General features: G+C 39.3%; 1 protein-coding gene across 1 annotated transcript; it reads right to left on the bottom strand.

Annotated features, from left to right (window-relative positions):
* Positions 1-4,676: 4,676 nt before the first annotated feature.
* LOC119412441 (CTTNBP2 N-terminal-like protein) lies at positions 4,677-21,262 on the bottom strand. Its single transcript, XM_037679451.1, has 7 exons — positions 21,180-21,262; positions 17,666-17,770; positions 6,674-6,904; positions 6,357-6,464; positions 6,014-6,202; positions 5,727-5,897; positions 4,677-5,609 (listed from the first exon to the last, which is right to left on the bottom strand). The coding sequence occupies exons 1-7, from the start codon at positions 21,183-21,185 to the stop codon at positions 4,677-4,679; spliced, it is 1,743 nt and encodes a 580-aa protein (XP_037535379.1). The 5' UTR covers positions 21,186-21,262.
* Positions 21,263-21,868: the final 606 nt, after the last annotated feature.

Genomic DNA, 21,868 nt, shown 5'->3' with positions numbered 1-21,868 from the left:
CCGGCCCCGACAACATCAAAATTGTGGGTGGGGTAGGTGAAACACCCACACTTGCCCCCACCCTAATTCGCCCCACTCTGGGCCCATGAGCAAGGCCCTTAACCCCCACCATGTGCTCCCTAAACAGGTCTCTCTTGAAAATGAGTTCTCGTGGCTCAATGAGACTAACCTGGATAAATAAAGGCTAAATGAAAAAAAAAATATATATATATATATATATGTATATATTTTTTTTTACTTTTTTTTTTTTTTTTTTACAATAATCCAATCCTCTGTGGTGGACTTGCAACCTGGATATGGGCACCAGTGACCCTCTGCAACCCAAAAAGGAAGTAGCGAGTAAAAGTAATGGATGGATGAATGGATGGATGGATGGATGGATGAATAGAATGGATGGATGGATTGATGAATGGAATCCAGTCTTTTATTTTGTCTCAAAATGTAAAAAAAAAAAAAAAAAGATAAATGTTAACAATCATTAGATGTTTTTATTTTTGAAATTTCACACCAGAAAAGCCCCCTCTAACAGTGGCCCGTGGGCCACCAGTTGATAATGACAACTGTAGCAGGTTTTGTGGCTCTGGACACATTTAATTTAATGAAAAAAGTGACAGAAATGGCTCTTTGGATCCTAAACATTGCAGACCCCTGTTCTAGACTATGAGGGTCCATTTGCATCTCTGTACCATTTCTTAGTCCATTCTCATGTAAGGACAGTTTTGCATTAGGAAGCTGCAGCTCTGAGGAGCGATGTATTATTTTTCACATGATCATTGTGGAGTTTGATGGGGAAACAGAGCATTATCCTGCTCAGGGGGGTCATTCTATTAAAGGTGTGACAGGTTTCAATCCAGTGCTTATGTAGAATTCAACAAATCAAACATGTTTCACACAACCATCAAACAAAATGGGTTTCTAAGATTCGGGGAAACCCATAGCTTTGGAAACCTTTAAAAGTTAAAATTCAAAGACGCTATTCAAGGGGAACCTTTTTTTTCTGAACTAAACCAGATAATTGTTATCGTAGACGTCTTTTTGTACAGTTTTTATAATTTCATAAGATTAATTCCAAACCAGATTAAAGTCAGCTGCTGCCTTGATAACTCTACTTTCAGGACGTCCATCTTCGCTCCCAGTACAGTCCCTCTGTTAGAAAATGATTAATAAGTCAGTGAAGATGCCTCTGTACCACGTGACTCAGGGAGGGAGAGTTAAATATCCTCCTCTCTGTTCCAAGCACTTGAACCTCTCCTGTTATGCTGCCAGAGGGCATGTTTGTGGTTCAGCTCATATCAACAGTCTGCATCCAGAGACAGGTTTGTCTCATCGAGCCAGTCTGGAAACATCTGATCCACTTCAAGGACACTTCTGCCTTTTATCCCTGAGACTTCTATCAGTCACTTGGAGCTGCAGACACCAGTAGGTACAGAGAGACACACAGACAAGAATGAAAGCAGGAGGTCATTTCAATCAGTGCAAATCCAGGGATGATGGTGGGGGATGTTAGTAAAGGTCAATAACAAAGCAGCTGCCTAAAAATACCCCTGCACTGACAGCCTGTGTAAAGGTATGCTTTATACATATAAGGCGGACTATTAATCAGCTTTGAGTGCATTTGTGAACAAAGTCATATCTTGACTTTTAAAATTGCACTTTGCACATTATGGCTTCTTAGATTGAGGTGTCTGTCACCAGACATGTTCTCCTCTCATTCTGTAGCCCAGCTGTGTGTCCTTCAACATGTCAGACCTGGATTTGGAGCCAAAGCTGGATCCTCATTACATGTGACCCTTTCTTCCTGTACCCGAGGACAAGCTATGGATTTTACAGTGACAACTCTATAACAAATTGCTTTACTGGGAGCAGGTGATGGTGCCAACACCACTCATCATTCAGCCCTCCGTCTTCTTGTCACGCTTTTGAGTCAGCTCCAGCTGTGGACTTCAAGGGGCCGTGTGTGGGCGACCGAGCTCCTATTCTGGGCCCACCTCATGTCCCAGGGCTATTCAACAAAACTGCTCACGGGGGCCAAGGTTTCTGGAAGCGAGCAGCTCAGGAGCCGGACAACCAGCGATTAAATTCATTATTTAAATAAACCAAGTATTACAATGATCCGCTTTAAATTTGTTTATTGCATTGAATCATAAATTCATTAAATAGAACCCAAAATCATATCCCAGAACCCCCTTCAAAAAATAAAATAAATATTTTTTTTAAATGAAGTGGGCTGGACTGAAGTCACCGGCAGGCCAGAAATGGCCCGCGGGCCACCAGTTGAATAGCCATGTCCTAGGCTAAAGGGAAACAAAAAAATAAGAAATCAAGCTGATTTAGTTACTTACCAGCTCAAATGAATGTTGTAGATGGAAGCGATTCAAGTACTGATCCAGGTCATTTATTCAGGAAAAAATCATTAGTAATTTGACAGATGTGGTTGTAAATTTGTAGTTTAGTTCCTGATCCCTTCTTAATGACCTATTCTTGATCTTAGGTCATGTCAGTTATACAACATAATGTTGCAGATGAATACATTGTCCATCTTCAAAGTTTAAGAGTGCAGAGGAAATGCACACAGAAGATATTATAGGCATTTGGAGACTCTGTTCGTGTAATTTTACACCGTTATTCAATTACTGGTCCGACATTAAAAACCAATCACTCGTTTTTTTTTCTTAAATAGCATCCCTTCAACAATATACTACAAAACTCTGTTTATAGTTTGAGCAACACAGAAATAAAATGATTAAGACCATTTTGAGTTGTCATAATATTTCTTCTCCATTGAAACGGATAGAACATCCTTGTAATATACTGTAGATGTTTTCCTGAAGATCAGATTAGACTCTTACCATGAAAGAGACCAAACAAAGCAAAAACATTTTGATTGTCGACAAATGTTGCCATCTAGGTAGTTTCATATGCTAAAGGAAACATGCACTATACAGTACATGAACAACACAGTACATTGTTTTTGTATTTTCCATTCATTAATACTGCAGGTGTAATTTAAAGTACCTGCATAGAGGCACTTTAAAGTATGCATTAATACAATAACATCAGTTAATTTCTAACTTTAAGTTAAAGATAACAAGTAAATGATAAAAACGTATGTCACTTTTTTGTCAGATTTATCTATCTGGACATTTAAGCTTTCAAAAAAAAAAAATTACGTCATATTTGATTTGTACATCAAACACTTATCAAGTACTGACCTCTAGAGGACACTCTTTGGTAGCACAGCATTACAAATGCCTAACAGATATACTGTACTACATACTCTATATATTTTTGAGCAGTAACGTAAGAAAAATGTAACTAAAATCTGTTATTTTTTAAGTACATATTAGAACTGTTGCTTTTGTACAGTTGCAGGAAACCAAAGTACCAGGGGAAAAGTACAAGGCATAGAAAGTACTTTCCACTCTGGACGTTCTGGAAACCCGAGTCCTAAACCAAGCATCTTCTTTCTGTGAAGCAAGTGGTAACCACTTTACCTTCAGATTAAAACAGATTATCACAAGAACTGTCTGTAATACCCAAATCAGCGTGATCAGGTGTCACAAATCTTGTGAGTGGGCAAATAAAGAAAAAGCATGATCATAATTTACTGTAAATTTATTTGTAAATTTACTTTTCAGCCTACAAAGTATTTAAAAAAAGACTCGATGAAGGCAAAAAAAAAGTTTATAAAAATGTTTGTTTCTTAGAATGATAAAGGCATAACTCTCATTTGAAACAACTTCATATATAACAGAGACCGCATATACTCAGTCTGATAATCTTTATATTGAACAAAATTAAGATAAAACAAAACAGAATTCTATCCTGGATTACAAGTGATCCGATAATCTGTGTGTATAATGTTCATAAATCAGTGATAAATGGACATATATATAAAATTTATGACAGTAAAAATTAATGTACACTGAAATAGGTGACTTTTTTCCTATCATTTCTTTGTAGCAATTCCTACATGCTTGATGCTTATAATATCACAAGAACATCAATCAATTTTTAAGTATATTCTTCTATGATACTCTAAATATAAAATATAAAAATAACAATTAATTTTAAACTCTATCATTTTCCTAATCACTACATAAATACCGTATTTTTCTGACTATAAGGCGCAATTAAAATCCTTTGTCTCAAAAATCCAGTGAGCCTTATGTATTAATTCTGGTTGTACTTACTGACCTTGAACTGATTTTATGTGCTTATTGTGAATGTGTTGAATGAAGTTTGACTTATCTGACTGTTTTGTTTCGCTTAGACACCTTATAATCCGGTGCGCCTTATAGTCCGAAAACTACGATAAGTGATGGTCAAAATACATTTTAAGAGATTTCTTTTTAAATAATAGTATAAATGCTTCCATGTAAAAGACAATAGTAATCATGAATTATTATGAATTAAATAAAAAACAAACCATTCAATACAAAATCAACTGGACTTTATTTGTAACAGAAGACGTTTCGCTCCTCATCCGAGGAGCTTTCTCAATTTGGAATTCACAATTGAGAAAGCTCCTCAGATGAGGAGCGAAACGTCTTCTGTTACAAATAAAGTCCAGTTGTTTTTGTATTGAATGTTTTTTGAATTTATCATGTCCTGGATGACTGAGAATCTTCACCAGCACATAGATTAAATCATACTGACCCCAGCTGTACTACCAGTTAATTTGATGAAACTACCATGTCCAGTTCTTTGACACCTTCTTGGGCAGAGCTGAGTCCACAGCTGCCTGACAGGGGGCTGTCTGAGAAATGGCTGGCAGATTTGGGGACTGATGCTGGGGACAGAGGGGCTTGAGCTAGACCTGGCTTCTTTGGTGGGATGGGTGGAGGGTTGCCTCTGTCTGCCCTGTTGAAGGTGGGTGATCTGATCCCCTGGAGGATAGCCCCTGCAGCCCTTCCAATGACCGGAGACAAAGGTGCTGCCAGGCTGCGGTAATCTGTGCCAAAGGGGGAGTTATTGGGTGCGGTCAGCTTTGTTGTGGTGCTCTGCTGGACGGTGGTGAAACGAGACAGGACTTGAGTGACCGTGCTGCGGGCCATCTGCTTCACTGGGTTGGCCTCTGAAGAGGAGCTGCTGCTCCCAGGAGAGAGGTCCTTCGGTGAGAGGGGGGGAGCAGGTGGTGCAGCCTGGTTCTGTGGTTCTGCATCCAAACTACCCTGGAACTTGTGTCGTGCAGCGTGGAACCGCTGATTGAGCCCAGCCTGGTATGGAGACTGATGGCTTGTGGGAGGTTTCATTAGATCGGGAGAAACGCAGGAAGAAGAATGAGTTTGAGTTGAGAGCGATGTACTGCAGAAGGAGAACAACGTTGGGGTCTCGTTTTCATTTTGAAAGAGCATTTTCTCTGAGAGTACACTGTTTGAACCAAGAGACCCATTGGTCTCCACTGGACAAAGGTGGCCATTGACTTGTGGCTGAACATGTTGGTTGGTGCAGTCTTCATCAGTGACCTCAAACTTAACATTGTCCACCGATAGGCTTCCTGGTAAAACTCTTGTAGCCCACTCTTTGCCTGTCACTGGAAATACATTGGTTCCTCTCATATCTTTCGCTGTGTAGGCCTCCTCCAGTTTCCCCTTCAGCTCCTCCACCTGATCATGTAAAAAAAAAAATCACTTTTAAAGCACACTGAGCTTTAGCACATTTCCTTTTCTGTGCTGAAAATAATTAAAAACCTTCATGGGGTGAATTTATCTAAGTGTTGACACCTGTCGTTGGAGCTGAGAGCAGTGAGCTTCTTCCTTCTTCAAACGTGAGCGAAGCTGTTCACGTTCAGTGTCGAACTCAGCCAGCTGCTCCTCCACGCTGGCCTCCATCCTCAAAGCTCGTGTCCTCTCCTCTTCCAGCTCTTTCCTCAAAGCTTGAGAGGCCTCTCTTTCCTAAACAGAAACATTTGTATTTTTAAGCAGCATTAAAACTAAACTGGAGTAAAATGCATAATTCATAGAAAATGCAAAATGGTGAAGTGTCTAATGTGACTTCGAAATGTTTAGACCTTATCAAGTCTACGGTTCAGTTCTGTCAGCCGGTGACCCTCCTCTAGAGCCCGAGAGCTCGCCCACTTGCACTCTTTGGCCAAGGCGCAGGAGAGCTGTTTGTGCTGAGCCCGTTCTTCCTCCAGCTGCTCAGTAATCCGTCGCTGCTCTTTTTCCAGCCGGCGAACCTGGCTCCGCTCAAATTCAAGCTACAAGCACAGGGAAAAAACAAATCTGTTAAGAACATGTCAGAAGTGGGAAGGATTACTTAGTTTGTTTAAAATGCTCTGTCGATTCCTCACTGATTGCTTGATTGATGTTTGGACATGTATGAATAGTGAAATCTGTGTTAGTGCCAATCACCTGTTGTTGTAGGCGCTCCCTCTCTTTTTCAAGGACATAAGTGACATCATCTCCCTCGGCTGTGTCCTCGGCATGCCTCCTCTTTTCCTCCTCCAGGTCTGCAATTACCTAAATCAAACACAGCAGGTATTTTGATGTGAATCATCTCACATGAGCTTGGTCAACTATATTGAAGGTATGCGGTTGACCAAATTAAATTTATATTCTGTGCCGCAATTGTGGCATATGTGCTGGATTGTAAATATTCTTCTAATAAAAGACAAAAAAAAAAATCCATTGCACAACGATCGTTGCATTCACTGCACGTTCAAACTCACCCTCCTGTGTCGGCTTTCGGCTGCAGCCAGTTGGGCCAGCATCTTCTCCTGCATCCTCCTGCAGTGGCTCACTACCAGTTTGAGAACCACCAGAGGGTTGGTTGAAGATGCACAGCCTGCCTCCTTGTTGGAACCCCCTACAATTTCACTATCTCTCTGCAGAGCCTGGAAGGGGTCACTGAGGTTGTACTTTGCATACCGCTCCTGGATGAACAGCTCTTTACACTGGGCCTGAAAGAAGAACAAAAGGGGGCTTATGACCTGCTGATCAGCCAACCAAAATAATTAAGCTAGTCAGCACTGGCTTTATCACTGTGGGCATCTTATTATGATAAAATTAGCACTTCCTCTGTGGCAAAAAAAAAAAAAAAAAAAGCCTTGAGATGTTCACGTGACTGCAAGATCCTCTTCGGTTTACTTCCTTTTATAGCAAATACATTTTAGCACCAGTTTACAATATAAACCTGTGCCTTAAATCATAACTGTATAATACAATAAAATAAAGTTGTGACTAAAGCTACAAGTGACCGTCACTTCTCCATCCATAAAATGTGGAATCAAAGGCTGCATTCAGCATGATGCAGCCTTTAGCATGATCGCTATTCGAAATATTAAAGAGAAAAAAGAGAGGAAATGAAGCTAGAGCCATACTCTAGCTGCAGAAGGAGCAACAGATGGTGTGTGTTTGTCTATCTTTAGCAGGACAGCTGTACTAAACTGGGCTTTGTCCAAGGCAGACCTGTTGTCTGTTTATCTCATGACACAGGAGAGATAATAGTGACAAGACATTTCAGGTTCAGCAAATGCCTTTAGGCCAGCTGTAGGGTGTGACAGCAGGAGCGAGATGGGGGAGGCCTGTTACAGAGCTGTGCCTTGCTGAGCTTTCAACAAAAGAGGATCAAGCGATTAGAGAAAACACTATCCTCTCTGGCAGGGTGATGGACAGAGATACTGAGATCACTTGAGAAGTTTAAAGGGCAGTCAAGTGTTAGGACAGGTGTCTGTGTTGTAATATTCCACCACTCTTCTGTTTAACCAGTCTGGCTTTTCAAGATTAAAAAAAGTCACATTTTCAGAGTTGATTTTTAAAACATGTGAATTTAACTTCAACTTCATACTCACTGACAGATTTATGCTTTGCAATGGAGGCATAACTGAACCCGTCAAAACACTTCTTGAGCTTTATGCTACAGAACTGTGAAAATTGGTCAGTTTAAATCTGCATGTTTGAACATTATCTGTGGTGTCCCACAAGGCTCAGTACTGGGTCCCAAATTGTTTAATATGCATGTTAATGACATATGTAGAGTGACAAGTATATTCAATTTAGTTATACTTGTAGATGATACAACTATTTTTTTTTGTTCTGGGGAGGATTTAAAGCACTTATTGAAGGTAGTAGGAAAATAAATAGATGAATTTAAATGTTGGTTTGATCGAAACAAAATTATATTTAAATTAATCTAAAACCAAATTTATGTTATTTGAAATTTTAAAAATTATAACAAATGTTAAACTGGAGATAAATAATGTATTAATTGATAGAGTGTTTGAAAATAAGTTTGTAGGTGTTATTTTGGACCACAAGTTTAGTTGGAAACTGTATTAAACGTGTAATAAGATGACTAAAACCATTAGGGATATAGGGAATAACAAGACATATCTTGAATATTAAATCTTTGCACACTCTTTATTACACCCTGTTACAGCCATATTTAGACTACTGTGTTGAAATTTGGGGTAATCCATACAAAAGTTCTCTGCAAAACATATGCATAATGCAAAAAAGAGCAATAAGGATGGTACACAATGTTTGGTATCATGAACACACCAATCAACTTTTTTTTAAATCACAGCTTATGAAATTTATGGATTTGGTACAATTTAAAACTGCACAGGAGATCCAACAATTTTCAGTTAGGTCGTCTGGACAGTTGCTTTTTTTTTCTGAAATGTTTCACCTTCATCAGTCAAGGAAACACATAACACAAAACTGATTCTTCCCCCAACAGCTTACTCCAAAGTGGAACAAACCAGTTATGTTGGTGCTAAGATGGTGTCTTTGGCACGCCCCCTCCTCTGGTCCGGCCCTCTTCCTCGTCAACAGTCATATCAAACTGGTTCAAAACCACCAACATAACTGGTATGTTCCACATTGGAGTAAGCTGTTTGGGGGAAGAATCAGTTTTGTGTTGTGCATTTGCTTGACTGATGAAGCCTTCTGGATGGAAAGTGAAACATTTCAGAAAAAAAAAAAAAAAAAGAAACTGTCCAGATGACCTGACTGAAATTTGTTAGATTGTATACCTGGATTATTGAGCATGGACTTTTATTTTTTTGCACAGGTGATGTTCAAAGCTAAAAATAATGTACTTCCAAAGAATATTCAAAAATTATTTAAGAATAGAGAAGGAAAGTATGAACTGAGAGGAAAATGTAATTTAAGGCAACCCTGTATTCCCAGCACTCTTAAAAGCATGTACATGTCAGTTCATGGAGTGATTTTGTGGAATGGCTTGGATGAAGACATTAGGCAAAGTAAAAATATTGCACCATCAATCCAAGAGAAATTACAAGAATTACAAAATTAATGTGTATAAAAATGAATGAGGCAAAATTATGTTATTCCAACTGATAATTTGTTAATCTGTGTGTTTGCATATTAAGCTTTGAGAGCTGTAGGTGATTTAAGAGTAAATTTGTATCTGCAGGTATATTTATGTACTGTATGTGTAGGTATACATCGCTATGCATGCATGTCTGCATGTATACAGTATGCTGCAAGTATCCATGCACATATGTGTATTTATATAATTATGTATATATTAGCGATGCACAATATTATCGTCATGGTATCGGCCGATATTAGCGTTAAAGTTCAATATCGGACATCGGCCATTCCATCAAAATAACTCACCGATATAAAAGGCGCTGTTTTTGTATGACAACCCAGTGACAAGGATGCGTGCAGCGGCAGCACAACGTGATGGCGTCATGCGCGACTACCTCATCTCACGGCGGAGAGGAAAATTCAAAATATCGGCGGTGTGGAAGGTTTTTTTTCGTTGGTGAGGATGTCGGATTCCAAAGATTTTTGGACTACGTTGAGCCTCACTACATCGTCCCCAGTCGGGGATATTTCTCCGACGTTACCTTACCGGAGTTACAAGCCGTCATTTATGACGTCATTGAGAAACTAATAGCCAGGAGCACTTGGGTGAGTTTTACCACAGACATTTGGACGTCGTGTTTGCCCCGTTAGCATGATTAGTCTTATGGCACAATGGATAGCCAAAAGCTTTGAACTTAAAAAGGTTGTCCTTCTGGCAAAAGAGTGCAGAGGATCATACTGCATCTAGGAACCCAGAACAAGCCTCCACAAGTGAGAGAGCATTGCAGGTGACTAATGCTAATAAATAATACTTAACACTTTTCACTTAATATAAGTTAAAGTGCTTTGAATATCATATGGCTGTTACTGAATATATGTCACCAGCTCTTCCAGTTGTTGCACAATTTTTGTAGCAAATAAACCTAAATAAAAGAGCTATGTTCTGACAAAGGAAAGTATATAAAATATCGGTATTGGTTATCAGCCAAATAAGTTTTAACATATCGGCATATCGGAAATCGGCCAAAAATCCAATATCATGCATCCCTAGTGTATATTGAATTCAGAATTTGCATGTAAACTTAGGGACTAGATAAGCTTTTGCTACTTCCTGCTCCCTTTTTGAACATACTGTGTAGAGGCAGGGCAGCCGACTCGAGACCCGAAAGTCCCAGGTTCGATCCCCAGTCACTGCACATCTCGTGGTGTCTTTGAGCAACACACCCTATCAATTGCTCCCCAGGCGTTTTCAATAGCTGTCCACTGCTCCACCTGGGGGTGGATGAGTTAAATGCAGAAAGCCAATTTCACCATTGTATGGGAACGTACAATGACGACAACACAAAACACATCATTTTTATTATTATTATATTTTGGTGAAAATATTTACTTTTTTATTGATTTTTTAGTTTTGTTTTGTTTTAACTGTTCAAAATTAAATAAATAAATAAAAAAGTCATGTGCTCCGTCAAATGAAATTAAAATGATTTCAAAGAAGTCTATAGAACTGATTGAACCCTGCTGTTTTCTGTGAAATTACAGACAGGACTGACAAATGTGTCCTGACAGAAAACCTAAGTAAAAGTTCAGAAGCTTTGAGGCTGTCATTTTCCACATCTTCAGTAATGGCTTATCTGGCACAAAGGGAGGAGTGTAAGAGTTTGAGGCTTTGCTGCTGTTACTTGATCCATTCTGCAGAGGATGGTGAGAAGGTGGATCAAACACTACAGAAGGGTGAAGCAGGAAAACACACGGCGCCCAGGAGTATTCAAAAATGCCTCTCAAAAGTGGATCTCTATCGAAACCAACATACCACTCTTCACTTCAGTGAGTTACATGGTGTGCAACACATCTAGAGGAGTCATTTTCTGTTTTAGCAGTTTTGTTTTGCAGTGAAAATGCTGATTTATACAAAGACCTGGTGAAAAAATAGTAAACGCAAACTAAAAGGCATCATCAATTTTTGAGAAAAATTGAGGAAAATCTGTTTACAGTTCCTCCCTTTTCCCATCAATGACTGTCTTTGATGAATCACTTTACAGTTAAAATTAAAAAAGCTTAGATCAGAGTTTCCATTGTTCATGATTATAAATTGCAGCAGCTTCCTGTTAAAGCTTGAATAAAAGTACTTGCTTTGTACGTGACAGCTCATAGAAGAGAACATCTTGAAACATAATAAAAGTGACTGCTTTTTTAAGTTGTGACTCTTGGAAAGATTAATATTTTTCTTTTAAATTTTTAAGTTTTAGATCAGCTCTCTGTGCAAACATAATAACACATTAATAAGAATCCTATTTAGAAGTATATTTTAAAACTTGGAGGACACTTGCTGCACAAAAGCTCCTTCACAAACAAAAACTTCTCTTTAGTGCACAGATAGCTGTCCACTCCTGCAATACAAAGAGAGGCTGTCAGTCTCTGCACCAACCTGCCAATGATGCAAACGGTGACGCAGGCAGTGAAAAGAGAGGGTTCAGAAATGTCTTGATGCAAGCTCAATAGTTCTCTGGACGGATTCTTCTTTGTTGAAACATTTCAAACAAGAAGAATCCATTCAGAGGAACAGACTTAACCTTGTTAGGGTTCAGAAGCATTTTTAAAGCTAGTAAACTCTTAAAACACAGTTTTATCAGTTTACCTTGTTCATTACTTCATTATTCGAGTGTATAATGCCAATAACCATAAGGGATACGGCTGTTCTGTCTAGTCTAACTATTGATGCTTTTGCTTGTTGGCTGCAGTTCTTGGCCATTCTGTGTGTATGTGCTTCCACTGCAAGATACAACTGTACAGATTCCAGCTTATCTTTTGCTGACACGTGTTCAGCCTTAGCGAAAATATGTGTAATACAAAGATTGGTTAATAAACATGTCCCTTTTAAAGTCTAATATGTTGAAAAGTTGTGTCATGAAATTGTTAAACAAGCTGACAATCTCATGAATTTCATTAAAGTACCCTGCTAGAGGAAGGGGTATCTGAAAACTGCTGTCCAACCGAGCCACTGCAGACAAAAATGCAACAAATGCCTCATTACTGACACTGAATTCAGTCAGCTGAGGCATCTCAGGTCCTCAAACAAAATTCCTCTTCCCTACTTCAATGTTGTCTGTTAAACCAAACAGAAGGTAAAACTATTTGAAGTAGCTCCATTTGAAAGCTATAGCTACCAGCACTATGTGAACTCCACGGTTAATTAAAGGCTTATTTCCATATTTGAGTCATTTTTGAACCTAAAGTAAAGAGTTTTCTATTCCTTTCCAAAAACCAAAGGGACTACTGAATCACTGCAAGGCTTTTTGTGCCAAAATAAGCCCTGCCAAAGACCAACATCCTTTAAAAAGCCACAGCGCAAGCAGCTGCACATGTGAGTCAGAAAGAGGAAAAAATACAGTGGAATTTTAGAATCCCATTAATAGTTCTGCTAAATTAAAACGCACACGCACACACACACACACACGCAACAAACATGTGCATGCACGTACACACAAAGGTTTGTCTTTCTGTTATTACAGGGACTTTGCATTGTCTTCCATTCATTTTTAATTCATTTCTACAGCCTAACCCTGACCCTTATCCTAAACCTAACCATTACCAGTACATACTTGACCCTAAACTTGACCCTTAACCCACCAACAGCACTTCTTCTTATGGGGCCCGAAGCCCGGGCCCCATAAGGAGCAGTTGGTCATCACAATGATAAACAACAATAACAAAAAAACGTTAAACAGAACAAAAAGTTAAATTTGTCAATTTGTTTTATGTTTAATTACAAAAATCTACTTCAAACCGTGTTATTATCATGATGACTGAAGTTTAGTTTAAACATAAAAATAAGAACCAAGGCATTACAATGACCTAATCAAAGGTCAATTCTCAGCCTAAATGAAACAATGTGGGGGAACTTTGAGAAAGCTGCAAATAAAGGTTTTCAAGAGATGAACTGATCTGATACCAATATCGGTACCGATATTGGGAAAAAACTTCTGGATCGGTATCAGTGACAATGCGACCGATTCATGACTGGGCAGATCTATTCACTCTAACTCTATGCTTTGTGCTCTGAGTGACGTTACGCGCTAGCGTACTGACTGAACAAATTAAAGTTAACTGTTTTTGTATGTTTGACCGAGCTTGTGAAGCTCTTGGTGTGTTTAAGTGTGCTGTTATGGTGCACACACAGTTTTCAATAAATTTGTAATTCAGTACATTCATGGGTGCGTTTAACAAAATAAATGTTTTAAGTTAATTCAGCACTGGGGTTGTAAGCTCAAACATCCAGGTAGACGACAATTTATGATTGATTTAGCCATTTTTGTTAATTCAGCACTGTTTTTCTGTATCAGATCGGTATAGGATCGGTATCGGCCGACACCAAACTGCAGATATCGGCATCGGATTGGAAGTGAAAAAAGTGGATCGGTGCATCCCTAGTTACAATGTTGTTTTTCTTTTGGCTACTCCCTTCTGCAGGTGTCACCACAGCAAGCTAAATTGCATTAAAGATGTGGCAGTTTTATATCATTTTTTTAATGCAAATATGCCAGATCCCTTCCTGAAGTAACCTGGGCTTGAACCTGCAGCCTCAGCATTACAAGACCATGACGATGACCACCAAATTGCTGCAGCCCCAGTGAGCAACATTATTTAGTTTCTCCTATTTTTCTTCAGTATTTGTAGAATAACTATAGTGTGATGCATGATGATATGTTGTGGTTCTAAGGTTATTTAATTTTAAAATCTGGTAAGGAACCTTGCCATAACCCTCAAATTATTTAGACGAAAGAGCATATTCACTGGCTTTCATAGATCATGGCTGCGAGCATCACTGAAAACATTTATGTTATGGTGTTATGTTTTACTGATAATAATCATCAACAGTCATGTAAGGGCTTGAAAAAGATTCCACATAGCCATCCCTAACAGGTCAAACAGTTGACGGTGTGTCTTCTCTTTCTCCTGTGGAAATAAATGACTCCTTTGAAAACAGATGGGATTATTTTAACTGTACAAGCTTTGAAAATTAAGTTAATGCTTTCATTAATTTATTTTCCTTTAGATTCGGAAATGTATAAGTTTTATTACTACTGTTTTAGGTCTCCCCCAAAATGCTGAAAATGCCTGAAAAAAAAAAAAACATACCTAAAATAAATTAAATGCTGTTCTTGAACCCTTTGGAGAAAATGCAAAAGCTTGGCCTCTCTGTAAATGTAACATTGAATTATTGTCTAAATTATTATAACTGTAACTAGTATGTAGTTATTCATGTTGAAACTCACAAAAATCATAGTTTTTTTTCTCTCATCTTTATTTTTTTAATTATTAATGTAAAAGATAATGGATGGATGGATGGATGGATGGATGGATGGATGGATGGATGGATGGATGTTGCTGCACATGGAGGGATGGACTGGAAAATTATTTGAGGCAGCAGTATTAAGTCTTACCAGTTCAAATTTGGTTATAATAGCACCAAAAACTATTATTCTGGACACATTTTTATATGTGTTTGTCCATGCGTTTTTCTAGGTGTCCAAATGGAGTTCAACATGTTCACACAACTGGACACTAACATCATAAAGCTGTAAACGCTTCAACATACAGTCATCGGAGAGGGGTCTAATGAACGTTAAGAACCAGGTTTACTGTCAGAATGATTACCATACAGTAAATTATGAATAAACAGTAAGGAGGCACACAGCAAAACGCACATAAACACTCATGTCACCCCTACTCAAGCACCACATACAGCTGAAAACATGACAAAATAACGTCCTTACGTTTTCACAAAAGTATTCACATCTAAATAACATATGAACAAACAATAGCAGCTTGTGAAAGGTTTCCACTTACTTTTGACGTAGAATATGTTCTCCTATATGACCCAAATAATAATCCATCCTGTCTGAGGCTATCCCAGAGATGTGTCACTGCTCGCCTTTTTTATCCAAAAGGGGGCATGTGCGCTGCCTCAGGCAAAAAAATAATGTGAGAATTCATTTCCTACATCCATTTTAGTTTTTGCCCGCCAACACTGCATATCCATGTGACAGGAATTCGATTGGATATATGTCTGTAGCATCAGAACAGGCGTCAGTGGGCACCCGTGGGCAGGCTGCTGCAAGTTAGCACTAAAGCCCCCAGTATACTGCCGCGTACATCCACATGCAGAGGTACGCACGTACGTACGCAGAGGTACGTGCGTACCCCCCAGGGCATGTCCGTGCAAAGCTCAAATTTTTACGACCGCATACGGTACGCGGTGTCGCACAATAAACTGCCCAGCGACGGACTGTTTTGTATGCGACACCAATATATTAAATTCTCCTTCTTCATCTTTGATCTGGCCTTTTCTTTTGTTTTTTTGCCAAGAGGCAGTGATCTCTTCCTCCTCCGTTGATGCCATGACTGAAATGGTGAGAAATGAAGGAATTTGTCACGAGCGAATTAAACTCAGGTCCAGCGTGGCTGCGGGAGGGTCTGGAGATTTCCTGGTGGGCTGGTCTGATGTGTGGGCTGTAGAGCCAGCGCTCTCTGTTTTTTTTTTTTTTTAAGATCTTTTTATTACCAACATATAAACACAGAACACGGCTGCGGCGGAGTCTGCCAGCGCTCGCTTTTTTCCCTTTTTTCCGACCTGTCAATCAATCCAGTAGGCGTGTCAGCAAATGACCAATCGGCGACCTCAATTTGTCCCGAAGGTAAACGCCCCTTGTCTGTGAAGCTGCTCTGCAGCTGCTCAGGGTGTACGCTGGAGTATCATGTCTGAACCCTATGCGTACCGTACACGCGTACGTACGTGTGAACGGATGTACGCTGCAGTATACTGGAGCCTTTAGTCTGAACTCCTATACAGTAGATGGGATGAATGAGTTAACAGTTTTTGCAGATGAATCCACGATTCATGAGAAGCATGACCATGTTCCTTTTGAACTCCTCTTTATGCCAGTGTTTATTTTTTCACTCCAACTCTCGCTCACATCGAGTCATCAGGCACCCACTGTGCTTTAGCTTTTCTTGCCTTAGATGGCCACATCTCAAGGGGAAATGAAGGAATGTGATCGAGACACAACCCTTGAATGTTCAGCAGTAAAGCTCTCAAGTCCTTTCAAACAGGACATTTTCCGCAAAGACAGTGAGAAGCATTCCAAGAAAGTGACTGTTAAGATAAATAAATAAGCTCCTTTCTTAATGTTTATATTGAGTTAATGGTTTATTGCTCCAGTAACAGGGAGTTACTATGACTTCAGTAAATGACATACTTAACTTACTTAAAACAAAGCAAAAAGCCACACAAAACAGTTTGTGAATTTTTAGAACAAAGCAATCTAAAAACATGGAAACATTATGGTATTGCATACTTAAAAAATACTAATAAACAATAACATTTTTTTTTAAATCCTTGACATGCTTTCTGTGTGTATTTCCTTAACGGTTGAGCACAGTCCAAATTATTTTTTAGCAATTTATGTATTTATTTATTTAGTTGCAAATCAAATAGTACTTTGTACATGATTAGATTATGATTTGTGGTTTTCAATTCTAACTAAGAGGTAACTATTTAATTAGCCCTTTTGTACTGTTCATAGAGGCACCAGAACTTTGGTGATGGAACCTTTATAAATGATCATTTTAGGATGATGATGATGAACTCAGAAAAACTTTGTACTGGTTAGGCTGACTGGTAACTCTAAATTGTCCCTAGGTGTGAGTGAGAGAGTGAATGGTTGTTTGTCTCGGTTGTCTTGATGTGTCCCTGTGATGGACTGGAGACCTGTCCAGGTGTCTCCCGCCTCTCGCACAGTGATGACTGGACATGTGCACCAGTGACCCCCGCGACCCGAAAAGGAAGAAGTAGGTAAAGATAATGGATGAATGGATTGCACTTTTATTAAGGAAATAAGACTCAACCAATACCAGCATTATATCCCCCACAGCATAACAGCTTCTCAGTGCCCTCACTGCAGGATCGAGGTTTTCAGGATCTCATTCTGCTGAAATTTCTGTTGACTTTCTGTCAAACACCAATAATTTCATATTCCATTTGTATTTAATGAAATGCTTTGGAAGACTGAGGATGGTCCTATTTGTTATAAATCTATATTGTCAAATCTAAATAATAATAAACCTATTCAGCCCCACATTAAAGGAAAATATACCAGGTTATAAAAAACATAGAAACATATTTTATGAACCATAGCTGCATGGTTCATCAGGGAAATCTCCTGGTCACTACTAAAATAAACCTTTGTCTCAAAACTTGTAATATCTGACAACCCTTCTTTGACTGTGGTTTTCAGTTTTGTAAAAAAAAGTGATCAAATAAAATGTGGTTTGAACTACTAACGTGTGATAATAATGTCACCAGATCTGGTTATTGGTACCTTTAGGGCTTCAATGACGACGTCCCGTGCCTCCAGCTCTCCCTCCAGTGTGCTGAAAAGCATCAGCAGCTCTGGCTTGGTCAGAGTTTCCATGTTCAGTTTGGACTGTGACAAGAGACAGTACAAGTTTTTTTTTTTTATTAAAAAAAATATATCATATTTTAAAATTCTACTAGCTTAATGAAAAACTCCAAAACAGGAAATAAAGAGAAGCCATGGAAATTGCTTTACGCTTTTACTCTGTACAGTAGTCCCTCACTACTTCGCGGTTCGTTTATCACGGACTCGCTCTATCGCGATTTTTCAAAATAAGATTGGACATGACACGCAATTGGCTGATTGATGGATGAGCCGCACGATCGGCTTCAGGATACGGATCCACAACTATAAACGAGGGACTACTGCACTGCAATTTATCCAGGAATGTCTTCCTAACGTAAAGCCCTGTGTTTTCCAATTCCTCCCAAATTAGAAATGTAGTCAAACTGATCTTGCTCGCTTATGGATACTATGGTTGTGTATATGCAATTATTAATAATGGAAGGAATAATTTTGCGGGGCAGCACGGTGGCGCAACTGGTAGAGCTGCTGCCTCTCAGCGAGCAGGTCCCTGGTTCAAACCCCGGTCCAGGGGCCTTTCTGGGTGGAGTTTGCATGTTCTCTCTGTGCATGCGTGGGTTTTCTCCGGGTGCTCCGGTTTCCTCCCACAGACCAAAAACATGCATGTTAGGCTGATTGGTAACTCTAAATTGTCCCTAGGTGTGAGTGAGAGAGTGAATGGTTGTTTGTCTCGTTTGTCTCTATGTGTCCCTGTGATGGACTGGAGACCCGTCCAGGGTGTACCCCGCCCCTCGCACAGTGATTGCTGGACATGGGCACCAGCGACCCCCGTGACCCAAAATGGAATAAACGGGTAAAGATAATGGATGGATGGATGGATGGATGGGAATAATAATAATAATAATAATAATAATAATGTCATCACAATGTCAGCACTGTATGTTTCCATACAATGGCGAAATTAGTCTCTGCATTTAACCCATCCACCACCAGGTGGTGCAGTGGGCAGCTATTGAAGGCGCCGGGGGGCATTTTGGGGATGATGCGTGCTGCCCAGAGACGCCACGTGATGTGCAGTGACTGGGGATTGAACCTGGGGCTTTCGGGTCCCAAGCTGGCTGCCCTGCCTCTACACCATCTCGGCCCCCAATAATAATTTTGCAAAGCAAAATTTTTGAGTTCTTTCTTTCCAAAAGTTATTTTGGGTTTAGTTCAGAAGAATGCTGAACTACATGTCTGCCAAATCATTATAAAAACTGTCATGTTGCACAACTGAAACTTTCTTTTTTATTTAAGTTGTTCAGAATCATGTTAACAATTTCTGCTAACTGGGTGCAGACAAATTGGATCCAAACTTTTCCATTTGTGTTAAAAGATTTAAAGTTGTCTGACGGGTAATGTGCATGCAGCATAACTAGAATATCGTTTTGTTTTGCTGAAAGTTCAAATCCTAATGGGCGCAGTGACAGTTATTTTGTGTTGGAAATGAGATGTAGTTCCTTTGTAGTGTCTCTGAGCTTTAATCTCACAGCTGTGTTGGTTCTGCTGACAAGCCCCGTGGTGTCCACATCTCAGATATCCAACCGCACTCTGCACAAGTGAAAATATGCAGGCTTCACTTTGAAATAAGATCAAAGCTGTTGATGCTACTACACTAAACACAGTTTTCTCATGACAATCATAGAGATGGATCGATGACTGACTACTTAATAACACACTTACACCCTGGCTTGAATCACAGAAACACTATTTATGTGGCCGAAGCAGCTTTTTAGGACTGTTATTCACAACTGAATTAGTGTTCACTCTGCAGACTTATGCTCTGCTTTGTTCACGTTATGGTCGCCACCAATTTCCACAGCATGAAGTCATAAGGAATCATCTGTTTCAGCAGAGGCTGCGCAACAAGAGACAGGAATCCTTCATCAGTCATACCTGGGCAGGAAGCTTTTCCATATGTCTTCCATTAGCAGCCCAAAAAGAAGTCAAACAGCGCTGCAGCAAACTATGTGCATTTATTTGACACTCCTGCAGAACAATAAGCAGAAGTAAAAAGAGGAATGAACCATGACTGCACTGCAGTTGCATCGTCTCACAAACGAGGCCCCACAGTGTTTTTAGTTCTGCCTCTAAGCACCACTCACGGTCTGTGGCTTAAACCACAGGCGTAAAATGGTAATTAAACTACAGCATATATGCCTCCTTTGGCTTGGGTTTACAGGACTGCCTGCTAATTTCACAGCCCACCATAATCACTGTGAGAAGTGTGTGAGCTGCCGAAGCTAACATGCGTCACCGTGCTCGTTAAGTTCCACATCATTGTTTTAATTATATTTTCGCCTAATCCACAGAGTTAGACTTGGTAATCATGTGGGTACACAAACACAGCATGATGGCGTGGATTTTCAAATATTCCCACACAAACTCTCAGCGCCACTTCCGATGACAAAAACCCTGTGTCAGTAATCCCATAATCCATGTTTGTTTTCAGCCTGGTCAGCCATGTGACTCATCTGCAAGGATGTATTAAAACACACAGCACATTTTATTACAAAAATATTTCTTTTTTCAGAAGAGTAAAACAAGGTTGTGTAGAGCTGCTTTTGACTTATGTTGTGTGTAAGGGTATAAAACCTCTTTCACCTTAATCTTCTCAATCTAATCTGTAGCTATTTTCCTTTTTAAGATTTCTAAGCTCTTATGCACATGTTATTACAACAAGAGGCATATTGCCATAATCTGAGTATTTCAGAGTGCAATACCCATGATTTAGGCTTTAGTTGTGCATGCAAAATTGAAATCAAAGCAGTCTTTTTAATAGTGTAACTGTGTTTTTAATTTAACTATAAGAATACAGTGCAAAACAAGTATTCTATTATGAGAAAAAAGCATGCTTTTGCATGTCTGCCATGATGAGAAGGGGGTCAGCTGAGGGGAAGCTGAGCCTGGGAGCTCTGCTGAATTTCCTCCTTGTCTAACCAGATCCAGCATGTCTGGAGACTAACCTGGATTTATTTAACCAAGCCAGCTTCTGTTCTGTGCAGCAGCAGGTCACTTGCTTCCAAACAGTATCTTCACTGGGCTGCAGCACATAAGAGTCGTAAAATCAACATCGTGTGAACAAAAAGTAGCTAAAAGTGATGCGTTCTTGAGTTAATTAAGGGTTAGTTAACAACGTGAGCCACCGACTGCGTGTGAAAAATCATTTTGAGTTGCCACGAACACCAAACGCTGACTGACCGATGGATATCATGAGCTAATGTCTTACGAGACCAAAAAAAAATCGAGCAAACAAGCCATTTGCAGTCATTTGACCGAGCGAATTTGGCTAGTAGCTTTGAACATCCTTTTTTCTCCTTTTCTTCTTTAACCAAACAACGTGAAAATACGTCAAAACTTATCCACAAAAGTTTCACAAAGTCAAAGACATCAACAAATCATTTTGTCTTCTTACCTTCATGTGGCTTTCTAAAGCTGTTTCAGAACTCCAGCATGAACTTTTCTTCTGTCAAAAGATTTATTTCACTCGATTTGCCGTCCTCCGATTCCCGACGCAGCGGAACGCTAGAAGGCCAGCAATTTAAGGAGTGACGCCAAGTTTGACCAATTGGAAAGTAGCGGCTACGAGCGCCGACCAATCAAACACAAGTTTGGGAGAAAAAATGGGCGGAGAGAATGACGTCACGTCTGTTGAGTTTTAGTTTAGTTTCTTTGTCCAGTACTACTTGGATTGCTGCTCCTGAGTTACTGTGGCAGGCTGTACATTTTTGCGTTTTTCTAAAATAGCCCAGTAGTTGTTTATCTCAAGACTGAGTTCAGCTACATTATTATATACACTGTAAACAATTTTACATACGTATGTATATATTCATATTTTGGATTGCATTTTATTGTAATCCAGGCAGTATGAGGATGTAAATTGGTAGTATACTGCAATGAATTGTGGGAAACCCTACTACAATTTAAATTCTTATATTTTCTAGTAACAAACACACAAAACCCTGCTTGATGACTGAGATTCATACATTTTGTCCAAGAGGTGGTAAAAAGACAAAATAGAAAATAATCGACGCAACGTGAAATAAAATAAAAAGGTCAGTATATTTTATTATTATTAATATAATAATAATAATTATTATTATT

Source organism: Nematolebias whitei, chromosome 7, assembly GCF_014905685.2.
Source record: "Nematolebias whitei isolate Nwh7 chromosome 7, NemWhi1, whole genome shotgun sequence".
NCBI lineage: Eukaryota > Metazoa > Chordata > Actinopteri > Cyprinodontiformes > Rivulidae > Nematolebias > Nematolebias whitei.
The sequence above is the reverse complement of the archived record's forward strand: the minus strand, read 5'-3'. Positions and strand labels throughout refer to the sequence as shown.

What these genes read in the sequence shown, in the direction of transcription:
- LOC119412441 (XM_037679451.1), bottom strand. An exon ending in TCGTCATTGAAGCCCTAAAG is followed by an intron (nt 6,905 to 17,665) that starts GTACCAATAACC and finishes TTCTTCTTTCAG; the next exon opens with GCCCAGTGTAAAGAGCTGTT. An exon ending in GGGAGCGCCTACAACAACAG is followed by an intron (nt 6,203 to 6,356) that starts GTGATTGGCACT and finishes CTGTGCTTGTAG; the next exon opens with CTTGAATTTGAGCGGAGCCA.